The sequence below is a fragment of the Rosa rugosa genome, chromosome 4 (assembly GCF_958449725.1).
Source record: "Rosa rugosa chromosome 4, drRosRugo1.1, whole genome shotgun sequence".
Classification (NCBI taxonomy): Eukaryota; Viridiplantae; Streptophyta; class Magnoliopsida; order Rosales; family Rosaceae; genus Rosa; species Rosa rugosa.
In genome coordinates, this window is record NC_084823.1 from 52,061,557 (window position 1) to 52,076,199 (window position 14,643).

The window sequence follows — 14,643 nt, forward strand, 5'->3', positions numbered from 1 at the left end:
ACTACTCCGGCCTCTATTTTCACTTGGAATTAGAGAGAATGTTTTAGTGTTTTACGGTGCTGTAGTGGGAACGGTTGGATTGCAAATTGTTCGTGGTGTGCTCCACTCAATGAGGTAATCTAACAACTCCAAAGTTCTATAGATTATAGAACACCTAGAACAAGGAGACTTGCTGCGTCTATAATTTGAACTTTTGAAGCATGCTTCAGCATGTGTAGATTTCTTCAAAAGTCAAACTGAACAAGAATGAAGCATGTGCATGTGTATGTATCTCTAGATTTAGATAAAAGTTTGCACAATTTTTTCAACGCGCTTGATCGGATCCAAAACAATACTTTTCTAATTGCAAACACTAAAAATGCACTTGAGCACAAAATTTCCAACATCTTTAATTCCAGTAGTCTTTCAACTATTACAAGCTTGAAATCATATTTAAGATGATATAGAACACATTATACATTGATTAACATAGAGCAAATTAATCAACAAAGACAGAGGCTTAACAAGAGGAACTAACTGATAATGAGACTATTGGATCTGATGGGGCTCTTTTGCTTCAGTAGAATCCTCAGCTGAGCTTTCTGGCACTCTAGCTTTGTACCCCAATGCCTACTTTTGGACCCAATTGCTCGAACCACTCTCGGAAATTCCACAAACCCCTTGATCCCTCTCTTTATGTGTGGATTCTCCGATTCCGGTGACGCCCTTCTCTGAATCGCCATTGTCGAAAATCCACCACTATTTTCACTGCAGGCCCCCGACTTCGAATTAGTCCTAACCACATTGGAACAAATTGGGTCATCATTGTCAACATAAGCAGCAGACTTCTCAGTTCGTATAGGTTTGGAACTCAACTCAAATACTTTCTCTTCAAAAAGAAACTTGGCCTCAGAGAGCTTCATCTGAACTCTTTCTTCTCTAATCACCTCAGCCACTCTCAGCATCTTCCTCTCCTCATCCATTTCCTTCCTCATCCTATTAATCTCTGAATTTCGACTTGAAATCTCTCTCGCTAGTTCTTCACACACATTCTCAAATGCTTCTCTCGCCCTCCTTTCCTCACCCAAATCTTTGGCAAGCTTCTTGTTGATCACCTCCAACTTCTTTCGCGTCTTTCGCTCGTATTCAAGCTCAGCTTTCAGTTCCATGATCTGGGCTCTTGTGTAATCCATTTCAGTCTCCATTACGGGTTTGAAAAATGTGAGATCCCAGAACGAAGCAGCGAGCTTTCGAGCAGAGATAGGGAGGTGAAGGCAATGTTGGTTCTTGGTGGTGCTAATTTGGCATTGTGGTTGTTTTTCTGAGTGGTTTTGATGTTGAGGTTGAGAATTATAAAATGGGTTTTCGTACAGTTTCCAGCTTGGGAAAGTTGAAGTGGTAGTGGTTTCGTTTGTGCTAGTTTCTGGGCTGCTACTGGTAGTCATCATCATCTTCTCCTCCATGTCTTGTTCTAATGGGTGGGTGCTTTTCTTTTGAAAGGTGAGGTCTTTTTCCTTCTATCTTTGGGGGTTCCTTTCACCTTTCTCTTTTGCTTGTAATGGGGGCTTGCTCTGTAAAGAAAGAAATGGAGGTAGGGTCATTTGATCCTGGAAGAAAAAAGGTAGATGATCACATGGATCTGATACTCATTAATATCATGGTGGAGGTGGCCTTGGGTTCTCTCTTTCTCTCTGCTCCAACTTAATAATGAATTGGTTCAATTTCACCTCTCCTCCAACCATACTCTGTCATTTTTTGTTTTTTTGGTCAACCAACCCTGTCCTTTGGGTCAACAGAATTTAAGGAAGTCAGATTGGATCAGTAAAACTGATTAATCAGTAGCTTTGCAGAGCCTAAGTAATCTATGTCTCTGTTTCTAAATTGACAGCAAAAGCATGAAGAGGGAAGAAGTTAGAGAGTGACAATTGGAACCTTGATCTCTATGGTCATAGCTATTTCATCTCCTAGCTTTTGAAGTAACTCAGGAGTTGGTGGAATGTTTTATGTTGTAATTAGTGGGAGATTTTGTTGGCAATAAAATTAAATTTGCTTTGCTGGTTGTGTTTTTGATGGGACTCCAGAAGACAAATTGATGAAATGAACCCTCATACCTCAACTGTATTTCATTCTAGCGGATCCACATGGTTGTCTCCCTATTTGTTCCTTGTTTTTTCAATTCATGGTCCCCTCTACTGGTTCTGGTCTATAAGATCATCCAATTATTTGTTGATTGCTACCAACATATCATCTTAGATGACAAGATGGCATGGACTACTTACTAACATCAAAATTACTCCCCTTTCAGCAAAAAAGAAACTTTAATATATTTGCCCAAATTTCAGTGGTGAAGTACCCAATGGAAATTACAGTCGTTGGTAATTAATCTGAGAAAACATTTTTCATCATGTAGCTTCTGATAGGATTTCTTGGCCTATTTACTTTGGCCTAGTACCATCAAATGCCAAAGAATTAACATGTGCTGAGAAAATAATCCTAGAAAAGTTTGGTTCAGAGAACACAGGTACATGATCTATGTGGTGGTTAGAAGATGTTAATGCTCAAAGTCCGGCGGTAGCCGAATCTTCGTTTTTCAGGTCTGGTGGGCGGACCGCTACTCTGAGGACTTGGTGATATTCGCTAGCTGTCAAATGAAAGACAGGGCGTCAGAGGGAGACCGCGTTGGGCGGTCTTCACTTCTCTGATGCCTAAGTCAGTCGATGCATATAGACAGCATAACAATAAATGAGTAGTAAATGCGTAATTAATGAGGAGAGAGGAGAGAACCTTTTATAGATGAAGAGAAGGCTGATCTTCTCCTTGTTTTCGATGTGAGACTGATGTGCTTCAATTCCCAGCGTCAGGAGCTTCTGATGCTATCTTGGCACGACGCGTGGCGGCGCGTCGGCGGTGATTTGGGGGCAATCAGAGGCTCAGGCGGTAGCTCGCCTGGCTGTGTATCCGTAGGCCACTCCTTTGGTGGGAGTTAGTACCTCTGGCGGTACCATGAGCGTAGCTCATTAAGCTTGCAAATGCACATGTAGGTACAAGTCCCCCAAGTCCCCAGTCAAGGAGGGCAATCTTGGTTGGGGAGTTGCTCAGCGGTTTGAAGCGTTACCTTCCGCTAGACTTGCAACAGCATAATTAGCGTCAGTGCGTTGTCAACCATGGATTTACTGAGCGAACGCTTTATACCCTTTCGGGTGGGCCCCTGCTAGGCCCCCCAGGGAGTCCCCCACTCCCCGGCTAAGATGGTCCTCCGGATGGTCGGTAAATTGTTTGTTGAGGGGGAGCTGCACGGAGCAGAGGGTGTTGGGTAGCGAGCCCAATCTTTAGTACCCAAGTGACGGGGGTCAACGTGCCTGATCAGGGTCGTCGTAGACTGTTGATAAGTCCCCATGTCCCGTAGGGACGGTCTGACCGTAACGCCGCGTGGCGGTCGTTGTCAGAGTGAGGCGTAGCCTCGGGATCCGCCGCTGGTTGTAGCAGGAAGCAGCGTCGCGGAGACGTGGCTGGCGGTATTTTATTGAGCGGTGTTGTGCTCAGCAAAGTACGGATTCTGCAAGATGGACAGGGAGTTCCGCTAGCGGTGTCGTGTAGCGGAAGATGTCCCGCTTGCAGGGTGACAAGGGAGAAGTTTCGCTGGCAAAGTTTCACTTAGCGGAGACTTCGTCACTTGGCAGGGGTGACAAGGGAGAAGTTACACTAGCGGAGTTTCGCTTAGCGGAGACTTCGTCACTTTGGTGATCTTCCCCTCTACCAGTTACTTCCATTAGACGCTTCGTCTGATGGTGTTCGACACGTGGCCAGCACCTAATGGGTTAGCGTGCTGAAGCGCGTCTCTTCAGCATGCCCATCTTCTTGTCATTAATGCGAGTAATTATGGATTTTGTAACCGAGGCGACGCCTCGGTTAATCCAGAGAGTAAGTGCAGACGTGGGACACGTGTACGGTTGGTACGTGATGTCGTTTTTTGGCGGACGGCTTAGAATTCTCTGATGTTGACATAAAAGGGGGGGAACTTAGCGAGATTTGACACTTTGCTAAAGCTTCAAACTCTATTCGTCGTCTTCAAGCTCTGTTCGTCTGAGAGTCGAGAAGGCGGCTGCTGTGACTTCGTGGAGTTATCATACCTGGAAAGACGAAGATTTCCTGCATCGAAGACAAGTGTTCACGGTCACACCAGAGTTTTCACCTTTGAGGTTGGTATCCTGAATCTTCTTGCTGATTTATTGGATTTTTTTTTTGCACTAGCCAGTTTCTGGGTTTTGTGTTTTTTTTTGGTGTGATCTGCCCTTCCCCGATGTATTCTGAGGATGGGTTGAGTCTTGGGGATGGGTTGTGTTGTTTGATAGAGAGTTGGGGTTTAGAAATTTTCTAGATGGTCGAATCTGGGTTGAGTGTGTGCTTATTCTTGTTTTGGCATTTTCTGGGTAACTGTTCTTGATGTTCTTGGGTATAACTGAAATAGGGATAGGTTAGATCTTGTGTGAACTGACTGATTTGGGTTTTAGGGTTTGGGATGGCTAACGTCGTAGAGATTTCGAGCAGTGAGGACTCCGGGTCTGACGTGTCGTTCAGCGTGGCGGATAGAACTTTTATTGACTTGTTGCGTTCGTCTGCCCGTGCAGGAACCTCACTGCCAGAACCGCTAGAGGTTGAGCCGCTACAAACCATACCCTGGGAAGTAGCTATGGGTCGTGCTTCGCGTCCGGAGAGTTCTAGGGCAGGGGAGGCTGTCGTTGCCCAAAATAGGTGTGATGATCGGCTAGCAAGTAACAGCGCTGCCAGTGGCTCCGCTGACAGGGGAGAGGTGGCGGGGAAGGATACCGAGTCAGCATGGGTCCTTCCTGACGGCACCCCTGTTGACGAGGCGGGAGGGCAGATGACTGTTGCCGCCGTCAACCGGTTGAAGCGGATGTATCGGTTGCCAGGCGTGGTTAAGCTGCGTCCACCAACGGTGGACGAGAAGGCCTCGATTCTTCCAGCGGGGTTTGCCGCCGTGCACGAGGCGATCTTCCGCTAAGGAGTGACATTCCCGCTACTGCCAAATCTCCAAATCTTGGTGTGCGAGTTTGGCCTCGCATTTGGGCAGATCTGCCCCAACATGTGGCGGTTGATGATAGCGCTGAACTCGTTATGGCCCTTGTCCGGCTGCGAGGGACCAACTATGGCGGAGGTGCTACACTTCTACGAGCTGGTGTATCTGAAGCGCCAAGGTTGTAAAGGGCAGGTGAACTTGAGTCGCCGCCAGGGGGCGCCCAAGCTGATCGAGAACCTGAAGGACTCCATGTCTTACTGGCGGGGTGGGAATACCAAGCGGGGTCCAACGAGGGGGAGCCGACGTTTAGGATTAAGTCGGAGTTTTAGCCTATCCGAGGTTGTTTGTCGGTCTCTGCCGACCAGAGTTGGCGGTTAACTTTTTTTTTTTTTTTTTTTTGTGACAGTTCTTGTACTCTGTACTAACGATCACCTCTTTTTTTTTTTTGTAGCGGGCCTGCGCTATAATCTGACTCGTGAAGAGGAGTGTCGTGTGGCACGTATCAGAGGCTGTTGGCGGAATCGCAACCTGTTGGACCTTCGTCTCGTCACTGGTTGGGAGTTGTTGGTAGATCAACAATTGACGCGTGCCATTGGTAAGCAATCTCCGCCATACTGTGCCTTTGTTCAGTTTGTCTCAGTCTAAGTCGCTTCCCCTTTTTTGTAGAATCTCCGCCGGGTAACAAAGCAAGCCGCGACGCTTTTGCCAAAGCCATGGATCGTGCTGAAATCGACAACTTCTTGGAGAGTATGTATGTGTAACGTCCCGAACCTAAATTTACCAGTTTACGAGTCTTTCGATGGGTAAACGACATTTACATTTACTTTTTGGCTCCGTTTCGACATTTTAGGGGGCCCTAAAAGTTGACTTTTTGTTCGGGTCAAAATTTGAGAAAATTTCATTCATGAAAGTTGTAGTGGACGTTAAACCGAGCACGTGCATATGTGGTACGTAAAAATCGGAGCTCATATGCTAAAGTTATACGCGAAAATGTGAAAGTTACTGTTCACGGTAAGTAGTATATATTTGAATTTCTACTGTTGGCCGGTAACTTTTCTTTTCTCTCTCTCTCCTCCTCCCCCCGCGTTTTTCTCTCTCCCTTCGGCGATCTGCAGCTCCGGCACTTCCTCCTTTTCCGGCCACCTGGTGGTGCAAGGTTGGTATCAGTAGAGTCGTCTCCTCCTCCTCTCGACGCTGGCAGTGGTAACTCACGGCGGTTTGACCGGAAAACGACGCATCGAGCGTTGGAAGTTTACTTAGCAGTTTAAGTCAACGCCCTTTTCTTCCGATTCCGGCCACCCCATACGATAAAGTTCGGTTCTTTGGAAGCGCCTTGGGATGTAGATGCTACCCCCTGAATCTTGTGCAGCGATTTAAAGCATGAAGGAAGAACTGACGGCTGGAAGATAACGATCACTATTCACGGTTCGAGTTCAAGCTTCTCCTTAATTGTTGAGGTACTTCTACTAATTTTCTGACTTTGTCTCAGTTGAGAAAGTTGTTGGGTCTGTTGAGTAGGTGTTGCTACCAAAGTTTGGTGGCCATCGGAGTTGGTGGCGGTAGCGGCGGCGCCGCCACTGTGGACGGCGGCTGCAGCGTGTAGGGCAGTGTTTTGATTCTAGTTTTTAGCCCATTAAATCCTATAAATGGTGTAGAGCTTGTATGTGAAGTTTGGTGAATTTTGGAGGAATTTGGAATTGTTTGTGATTTTCCGAAGTTTGGAGTTTTGTGATTGAATTGTGAGAAATCCGGCCGTCAGATTTCCCTCGTTTTCGTTGTGGAATATGTAAATCGAGGAATTGGTGTTAATGGTGAAGTTTGGATTAAATTGGAGAAGAAATGAAAATGTTGATTTTTGAGAATAGGACATTGGAATCGTATTTAAATTCCGGATTGTTATTCACGAATTATAATTGTATACAGGGCGATGTGCCGAGCTACTGCTCGACGTAGGAAACCGGTAGCGTGGTCGCCTAAATAGTACTGTGAGTGGACATTTATTTTAAATTAAATGTTCATGCAGTATATTATTATTTTCCGATTGAGGTTTAATTTATCATTTGAATTATTGAGTATTATGATTTTATGAGCTTGATTTCTTGAGATTTATTATGCTCTATGAGTTACGGGATTTTTAGTGGATTTCCTTCCCGAGGGCTTCCAATAGATTTTTGAAGCTATTTATTTATGAGTTATTGAGTTGGGAAACGATTTTCGGGAAGTGATTGATTAAGAAAATATTATGAGAATTATTGATTTCGAATATCAGTTTATATGATGATATACGAGTACGAAGGATTTAGCAAATATTTGAGCATGGTTGAATTATCGAGATTTATTGAGTTTTGAGCTCCGCACTTATCAGCCTTGAAGTTAGATTGAGATTTCTTTCCGAAAGCATTTATTGATTTACAGAGTAGTTGACTTATGCTTTCAAGGATTTATTGAGATTTGAGTTAGCGAGATAATCCTGAGTTATGCTTTCGGTGAATTATTAATGTTTTATTGAAGTAACAGCGAGTTTCTTTCCGAAAACAAGTAATTGAAAGAGGTTGTTTCCAGTTTATTGAGGAGGCTATTCAGTTTATTGAGGAGGCTATTTACGGCGCATGCGCATATTACCTAGTTGGCAGTCCCTTCTAGGTAATAATCTGGTTGGCAGTCCCTTCCAGACTATATTCCGGTTGGCAGTCCCTTCCGATGCGTCATCTGGGTGGCAGTCCCTCCCAGATGGCATGGGATGGTTAGTTGGCAATCCCTTCTATCCATCGCCTCCTATTCCGGTTGGCAGTCCCTTCCGATGCGTCATCTGGGTGGCCGTCCCTTCCAGATGACATGAGGTAGTTAGTCGGCAGTCCCGTCTACTACCTGTGGTTAGTTGGTAGTCCCTTCTACCACCGCCTCCTATTCCGGTTGGCAGTCCCTTCCGATGCGTCATCTGGGTGGCAGTCCCTCCCAGATGGCATGAGATGACTAGACAGCAGTCCTTTCTAGTCATCAAGCAAGCCTCTTGAAAAGGATGTTTTTTTTTTTTTATAAGGATTGAGGATGAGATTTTAAGAGATTGCAAGATGTTCTATTTTTACGTGATTAAGATTGCAGTAAAGATGATGATTAAAAGTATTTTTCAAGATTGTTACTGCATGCGAGATTTTAGAGAATAACTCGGGAAAGCATTATGTTTTAATTATTCATTCGAAATTACTTATTTTTTCGTCCACTCACTCTAACGGTTTTTAAATGTTTTCCCCTGGGCCCTTCGGTTTCAAATGCCCAGTTTGCAGGCCAGTTTAGCTTGAGGTCGAGCGTACTTGGGGTTGAGGCACAGCTGTCATAGCTTCCGCATTATAAAAGTATCGGTCCTTTATCTTGTATTCTTCCTTCTTGTACGCCTAAGAAATAGATTGCTCTGATAACTCTTGAGATTAATATTCTTAAGTTCAGAATTGTTTGTGAAATTTGGAGGTGTTGTGATTTAGGGAGCATGGTGGCTCCAGATGATTAAGGGTGGATTATTTTTAGAAGTGTAAATGTCTTTCTACAGGTTTTTGGGTAGTCCACTTTTAGAGGGAGTTCAGTCAAATTTTTGGTAGAATTTCTTCTAAAGTGGGCCCCGCAGGGCCACTTCGGATTTCAAGGTGAAATCCGGGGTGGGTCCTGTCAGTATGCCTCCGGGCTGGCGGCTCAGCAGACAGTCGTTAATCCGGACACACTGGCGCTAAGCCAGTCCGAAGTCCCCGTGGTGCTACCTATGCCGCACCACTCCCACCTTGACGGCGACGGTTCTCCTATCGTTCAGGCGGGGACCGGCGTGGGCGGTGGGGCTGTCGGCGGGAACAAGGGTCCTACTGCGACCGCACCACATAAAGAAAGAGTGCCCGCCGTTCGGCGGGGGGGGGGGGGGGGGGACACAAGGAGAAAGTGGTGTAGCCGGCGGGGACTGTCACCATTGCGGGGTTGGAACCGCCGCCGAAGGGCTCACGGCCTGCTCCTGCTGAAAACACAAGGGTGCTTCAGTGAAAGCGCCGCCAAAATGACTCCGCTGACGAGGAAGAAGGGGACGATGTGGAGACCATCGGGGCCCGCCAGCAGAAGAGGGTTCGACAGGTTCCGCCCAAGGCGCCGGTGGTTGCTGAGAGGGAGGTGCCAGCGAGCGATCTGGACTCGTTCGCCGCATACGCAGAGTTCATGACCGACGATGAGCGAGAATTTCTTTACCACCTCTGCGAGCGGCTCGGGTTTGGCGGCCTAGTAGGGATTGCGCGCCCAACCGCCGTTGAGCAATCACCATTCAGTTCGGCCTTCGGTCATCTATCGGTTGGACAACACGAGGTGTTCCTAGCGGCGTCGAAACAGCCCCGGGTTGAGCGGCAGCTCAGGGAGGAGATCCAGGGTCTCCAGAGAGAGCTGGGGGAGGCCAAGGATAGGCTAGCGGACGTGGAGCGGCGCCTGACCAAGGCGGATTGTGATGCTGCAGATGCTCGCGGCAAGCTGGCAGTCGCCGTCGAGCGGGACTTGGAGCGGAATAACCATGTCTGCAAGCTGGAGCAAGACATATCCCTGCTGCAGGATCGGGTGGCTGCCAAGGATAAGAAGATTGAGATCCTCCAGCGGGAGTCTGTGGCCAGACTAGCCGAGGTGAAGAGGCTGGAGGGTGAGGTCCCCCGCTTGGGAGCTGAAGGGAGCCGTACTGCGGCCGCCGCTGTGGAGGCATTCAAGCAGTCGGCGGACTATAAGAAGGCGCTGACCGAGGCGGCGAAGGCTGGTGCCTTCGCCAATGTGGAAATGTTGAAGCAGAAAGGCGCCATCGACTGGGTGAAGGCGTCCCAGCCCACCGTGCCGCCAGCTCAGAATGCCCCGCCGGCGAAGGGTGTGGTCCCCTCCCAAGCTGAAGGCGCCCGCTCGGGTAGCGGAGAAAGCGGCGCACGTCCGGCGGATGACTCCCAGCGGACTCCTCCTACCCAATCAGAGGTGTCCCGTGCTGGTTTCTTGGCGGCCCATACCCGGGCGGATGGTACAATAGAGACTCCCAGTCCCACCGCTCGAGGGTCTGACCAAACAAGCCGCCTACATCCGCCGCCGCATGCCGAAGGTGAAGACGCTGATGGCAGTCGTGCCAATCCTTGAAATTGATGTTGAGCTCCTTTTTTTTTGTAGCCGCTGAGGCCTAATTTTTGATGCAGTGAATACTTTTGGGTGGGGAGTCCCAGCCCTACATATATGAAGTGACATTTCGAAATTTTGTTGTGTTTGTCATGATATGCCTGTACCGCTAGAGTTTTGACTTAGAGTTTTCTTTTGTCAATCAATGAAACATTAAAGGAATTAAGATTGGTCCAAGTGCACAATGTAGCGGACGTGGTCCGCTGACTATTGCTGGCGTTGCCAGTTGCTCTCAGTGCTAGACTTGGTAACAATGGTTTGAATAATTCCTCGTTTCATTGATAGCTGACTGATCAGCGTTTACAAAAGTGGGGTAGTACCCGTTGGGTAGCTTCCCTTAGCTAAATATGGAACAAAAATTTAGCTAAGTCAAGATGCTCCTGGGTAGAGGCATGACTATTTGTAGTAATACCGAAGGTGTTCGGTATTCCAAGGGTGGGTCGTTGTGACGCCAACCTTGTCCATTAAGTAGAAGGTGTCGGGGCTAACGACTTCCACAATTTTGTATGGACCTTCCCAAGTTCGGGGCGGAGTTTTGTTGGCGGTGGAATGACTTCCTTCATTACCCAGTCCCCCAATTGGAGGTTCCGGGCTTTGACCCTGGCGTTGTAGAAATGCGATATCCGCTGCTTGTTTTGCAGATTGTGCAAATGGGCCTTGTGTCGTCTTTCCTCTAGGAGGTCCTTGTCAAGGTTGACGCCGTCACTGTTGGTCTTTGGGCAGTAGCCTTCGACCCTAGCGGTAGGTTGAGTTACCTCGACAGATAGGACAGCCTCAGTTCCGAACATCATACAAAAAGGAGTTTCGCCAGTGGCGGAAGTTGGGGTCGTCCTGATGGCCCATAGAACTTCCGGAAGCTTCTCCGCCCATAAACCCTTGGCGTTGTCAAGTTTCTTTTTTAGCAGCTTCTTGATTATCTTGTTTGCTGCTTCGACCTGGCCGTTGGTTTGGGGGTGAGCGACAGATGCAAAACTCATTTTGGTGCCAAGGTTGGCGGTGAAAGATATGAGTTCCTTGTTGTTGAACTGTGTGCCGTTGTCTGTAATGATTGTATGTGGGACACCATAGCGGCAGTAGATGTTCTTCCAGAGGAAGTGAATTACCTTGGCGGTAGTTATTGCCGTCAGTGGCTCTGCCTATATCCACTTGTTGTTGTAGTCGATAGCAACAATGATGTACTTGAACTGGCCTTTGGCGGTTTGGAATTTTCCCATCAAGTCCAGGCCCCACGTTGAGTGAACCCATGGACCGATGATGATCGACAGTGGTTCCGCCGGTGCATGTGGGAGATCAGCATATTGTTGGCATTTGTGGCAAGATCTCGATATCCGCCCGGCGTCATCACCGAGTGTAGGCCAAAAGTAGCCTTGTCGCATTGTGCGATTGGCCAAGGATCTGGCGCCCGAGTGGTTTCCTCATTCTCCGCCGTGTATCATTGCCAGCACGACCTTTCCCTATTCTGGGGTTAAACAACGGAGGTTGGGGTGGGTGAATCCCTGGCGGTAAAGTTTGCCATTCTGGATGTTGTAGCGGGTTGCTCTCCGCTTGAGCTATCGCGCTTTGACTTTGTCCTCTGGCAATGTCCCGTTGCGCTTGTACTCGATAATCTCGTCCATCCATCTGGGATTGACCTCAATGTTGAAGATCTCCGCCAGGGTTTTTGTAATACTTGGCCTGTCAAGACACTCCACTCTTGTGTCCGCTGGACTTTGATGTGGCTGAGCGGTTGCCAGTCTCGCCAGTGAATCAGCCTTGGCGTTCTTTTCCCTGGGGATCTGTGTGATGGTGTGAAATTTAAATTTTTTGAGCAGTGTCTTGACGTACCCCAAGTATGCCGCTAACTGTTGGTCCTTGGCCTGGAAGCTGTCGTTGACCTGGTTAACGACTAATTGAGAGTCGCTGAAGATGTTGACGTTGTCACCCCCTGAGTCGATGGCGCGGAGTAGGCCGGCGATGAGTGCTTCATATTCCGCCATGTTGTTTGAAGCTTTGAAGTTGAATTTCAACTCGTATTCCGCGTTCAGCCCCCCCGGTCCTGTTAAGATGACTCCGGCGCCGCTGGCCTTGGCGCTAGCGGAGCCGTCCACATGCAGGTTCCAGTTTGACTGCTGGGGAGCCGGCTCTTCAGCGGTCACCATTTTCGTTCCGGGTTCTGTCTCCCTGCTGGGTTCGAGTTGACACTCGGTGAGTTCAGCAATGAAGTCTGCCACCGCCTGGCCCTTCATGGCGGTTCTTGGTTTGTAATCAATGTTGAACTCCCTGAGCTCAATGGCCCACTTGCTGAGGCGCCCTGAATGTTCAGGGTTCTGCATTACCTGTCTCAGCGGTTGATTGGTTAATACATGGATTGTGTGGGCCTGAAAGTACTGGCGGAGGGTTTTGGCGGCAACGATGAGTGCGAGAGCGAGTTGCTCTAAGGGAGGGTATCTTGTTTCTGCTCCGTTCATGGCTCTGCCGGCGTAGAACACTGGGAGTTCCTCCTGGCCTTCACGCCGGACAATGGCGCAGCTTACCGCTGACACTGATACCGCTAGGTATATGTACAGTGTTTCTCCTTGCACAGGAATGGAAAGGAGTGGGATTGCCGCCAGGTATTCTTTCAAGCCCTGGAACGCCGCCTGACACTTTGGGTTCCAGTTGATGACTTTCTTGTGAGTCATTTTGAGGACTTTAAAAAATGGGGCACACTTATCAGTGAGTCTGGAGATGAATTGAGAAAGGGCAGTTAACTTGCCCTGGAGGCTCTGGACGTGTATCTTCCACTCAGGGTCCTTCATGTCGAGGATGGCTTGTACCTTGTCCGGGTTAGCCTCGATGCCTCGTTCGCTGACAAGATAACCCAGAAACTTGCTGGCGGTGACGCCAAAGAAACATTTTTCTGGGTTGAGGCGCATACCATAAGCCAAGAGGATGGTTACTATGATTCTGAGGTTTGCCACATGCCCGCTGGCCTTTATACTCTTGACCAACATGTCGTCCACGTAGACCTCGATTATCTTGCCCAGATGTTCAGCGAACATGGCATTCATCAGTCGTTTATAAGTTGCGCCAGCGTTCTTCAGACCTAAAGGCATAACATTGTAGCAGTACGTATAGGCCCTTGTCGGTGGTGAAGGTGGTGCACTCCTGGTCGCCGGGATGCATCTTGATCTGATTATAGCCGGAGAAAGCGTCCATCATGCTGAGGAGCTCATGTCCGGCGGTTGCATTAACCAGTTGATCTATGCGGGGTAGTGGGAAACTATCCTTTGGGCATGCCTTGTTGAGATTTTTGAAGTCGACACACATCCGCCACTTGTCGCTGGGCTTTTGACCATAACCAGGTTGGAAATCCACTGGGGATAGATGACTTGGCGGATGAATCCAATGCCCTGGAGCTTGGCAACCTCTTCTCCTATTGCACAATACTTTTCTTCGTCAAAGGCTCTCCTCTTCTGCTTGATAGGATAGAAGGATGGTTTGATGCTCAACTTGTGTGTGATGATTTCAGGGGAGATACCCGGCATGTCTGCGTATGACCATGCAAAGACGGCAGCGTTGTCACGTAGGAACTGAGTGAGTTCTTCCGCCACCTCTGGGTATAATTGAGCGCCTATGCGGACCGTCCGCTCAGGGTGCTCGTCAGAGATGCTGACAACCTTCAACGACGTTTGCGGATTGACTAGCTTCTTCTTTACATATTTCTTCTCGTCATCCCTGGGATCCTCAAAGATATTTGGTGGCGGTGAATGGTTTCCCACCGTTAGGATTTCATGGCGGCGGGTTGACCGTCCTATAGTCGTTGAATAATATTCTCGTGCCAACTGCTGACTTCCCCTGACACAGCCCGTGCCGTTGGGCGTGGGAAACTTCATGAGAAGCATGTATCCGGCGATGATGCATTTGAGCTTGTTGAGTGTCGGCCGGCCAATGATGGCATTATACGAGCTGAAACAATCGACAATTATGAATTCTGTATGCACCACCGCCATACATGGACTAGCGCCGATAGCTAGCCGCATGTAGTCAGAACCAAACGGTTGCGTGATGTCACCGGAGAAGCTAAGCAGTGGCTCATGATCTTGGAGTAGTTTTCTGTTCCGCTTGAGGTTGTTGTAACAACCGCTGAATATGACGTTGACAGCGGACCCGCTATCCACTAGAATTCTCCCCACTGACCATTTGTCGAGAATGGCGTCGACCAAGAATGGGTCGTCATGGGGTAGATGTACTCCGCGTTCCTTCTCCTCTGAAAAGGTAATGGGCTCCCAACCAGACTTTGGGAGTTTGGAGGATCTCTCGTAGCGGATGTTGCAGACTTCTTTTGGGTGATTAGCGCGTGCATAGCGCTTTCTTGCCCTGTGAGACATGTTGGTGATTGGAGCACCGCCGTCGATGGTGTTGATGCAGCCCAAGGGCTCAATGTTGGCGATCACAGGTGGTGGTTGGCGCACCTTGAATTGCTTCATCTTGCCGTCACGGTA

At 48.4% G+C, this 14,643-nt stretch overlaps 1 protein-coding gene across 1 annotated transcript; it reads right to left on the minus strand.

Annotated features, from left to right (window-relative positions):
* Positions 1-364: 364 nt before the first annotated feature.
* Positions 365-1,919, minus strand: LOC133745351 (protein BRANCHLESS TRICHOME). Its single transcript, XM_062173409.1, has one exon. The coding sequence runs from the start codon at positions 1,440-1,442 to the stop codon at positions 513-515; it is 930 nt and encodes a 309-aa protein (XP_062029393.1). The 5' UTR covers positions 1,443-1,919; the 3' UTR covers positions 365-512.
* Between the last annotated feature and the right edge of the window lie 12,724 nt (positions 1,920-14,643).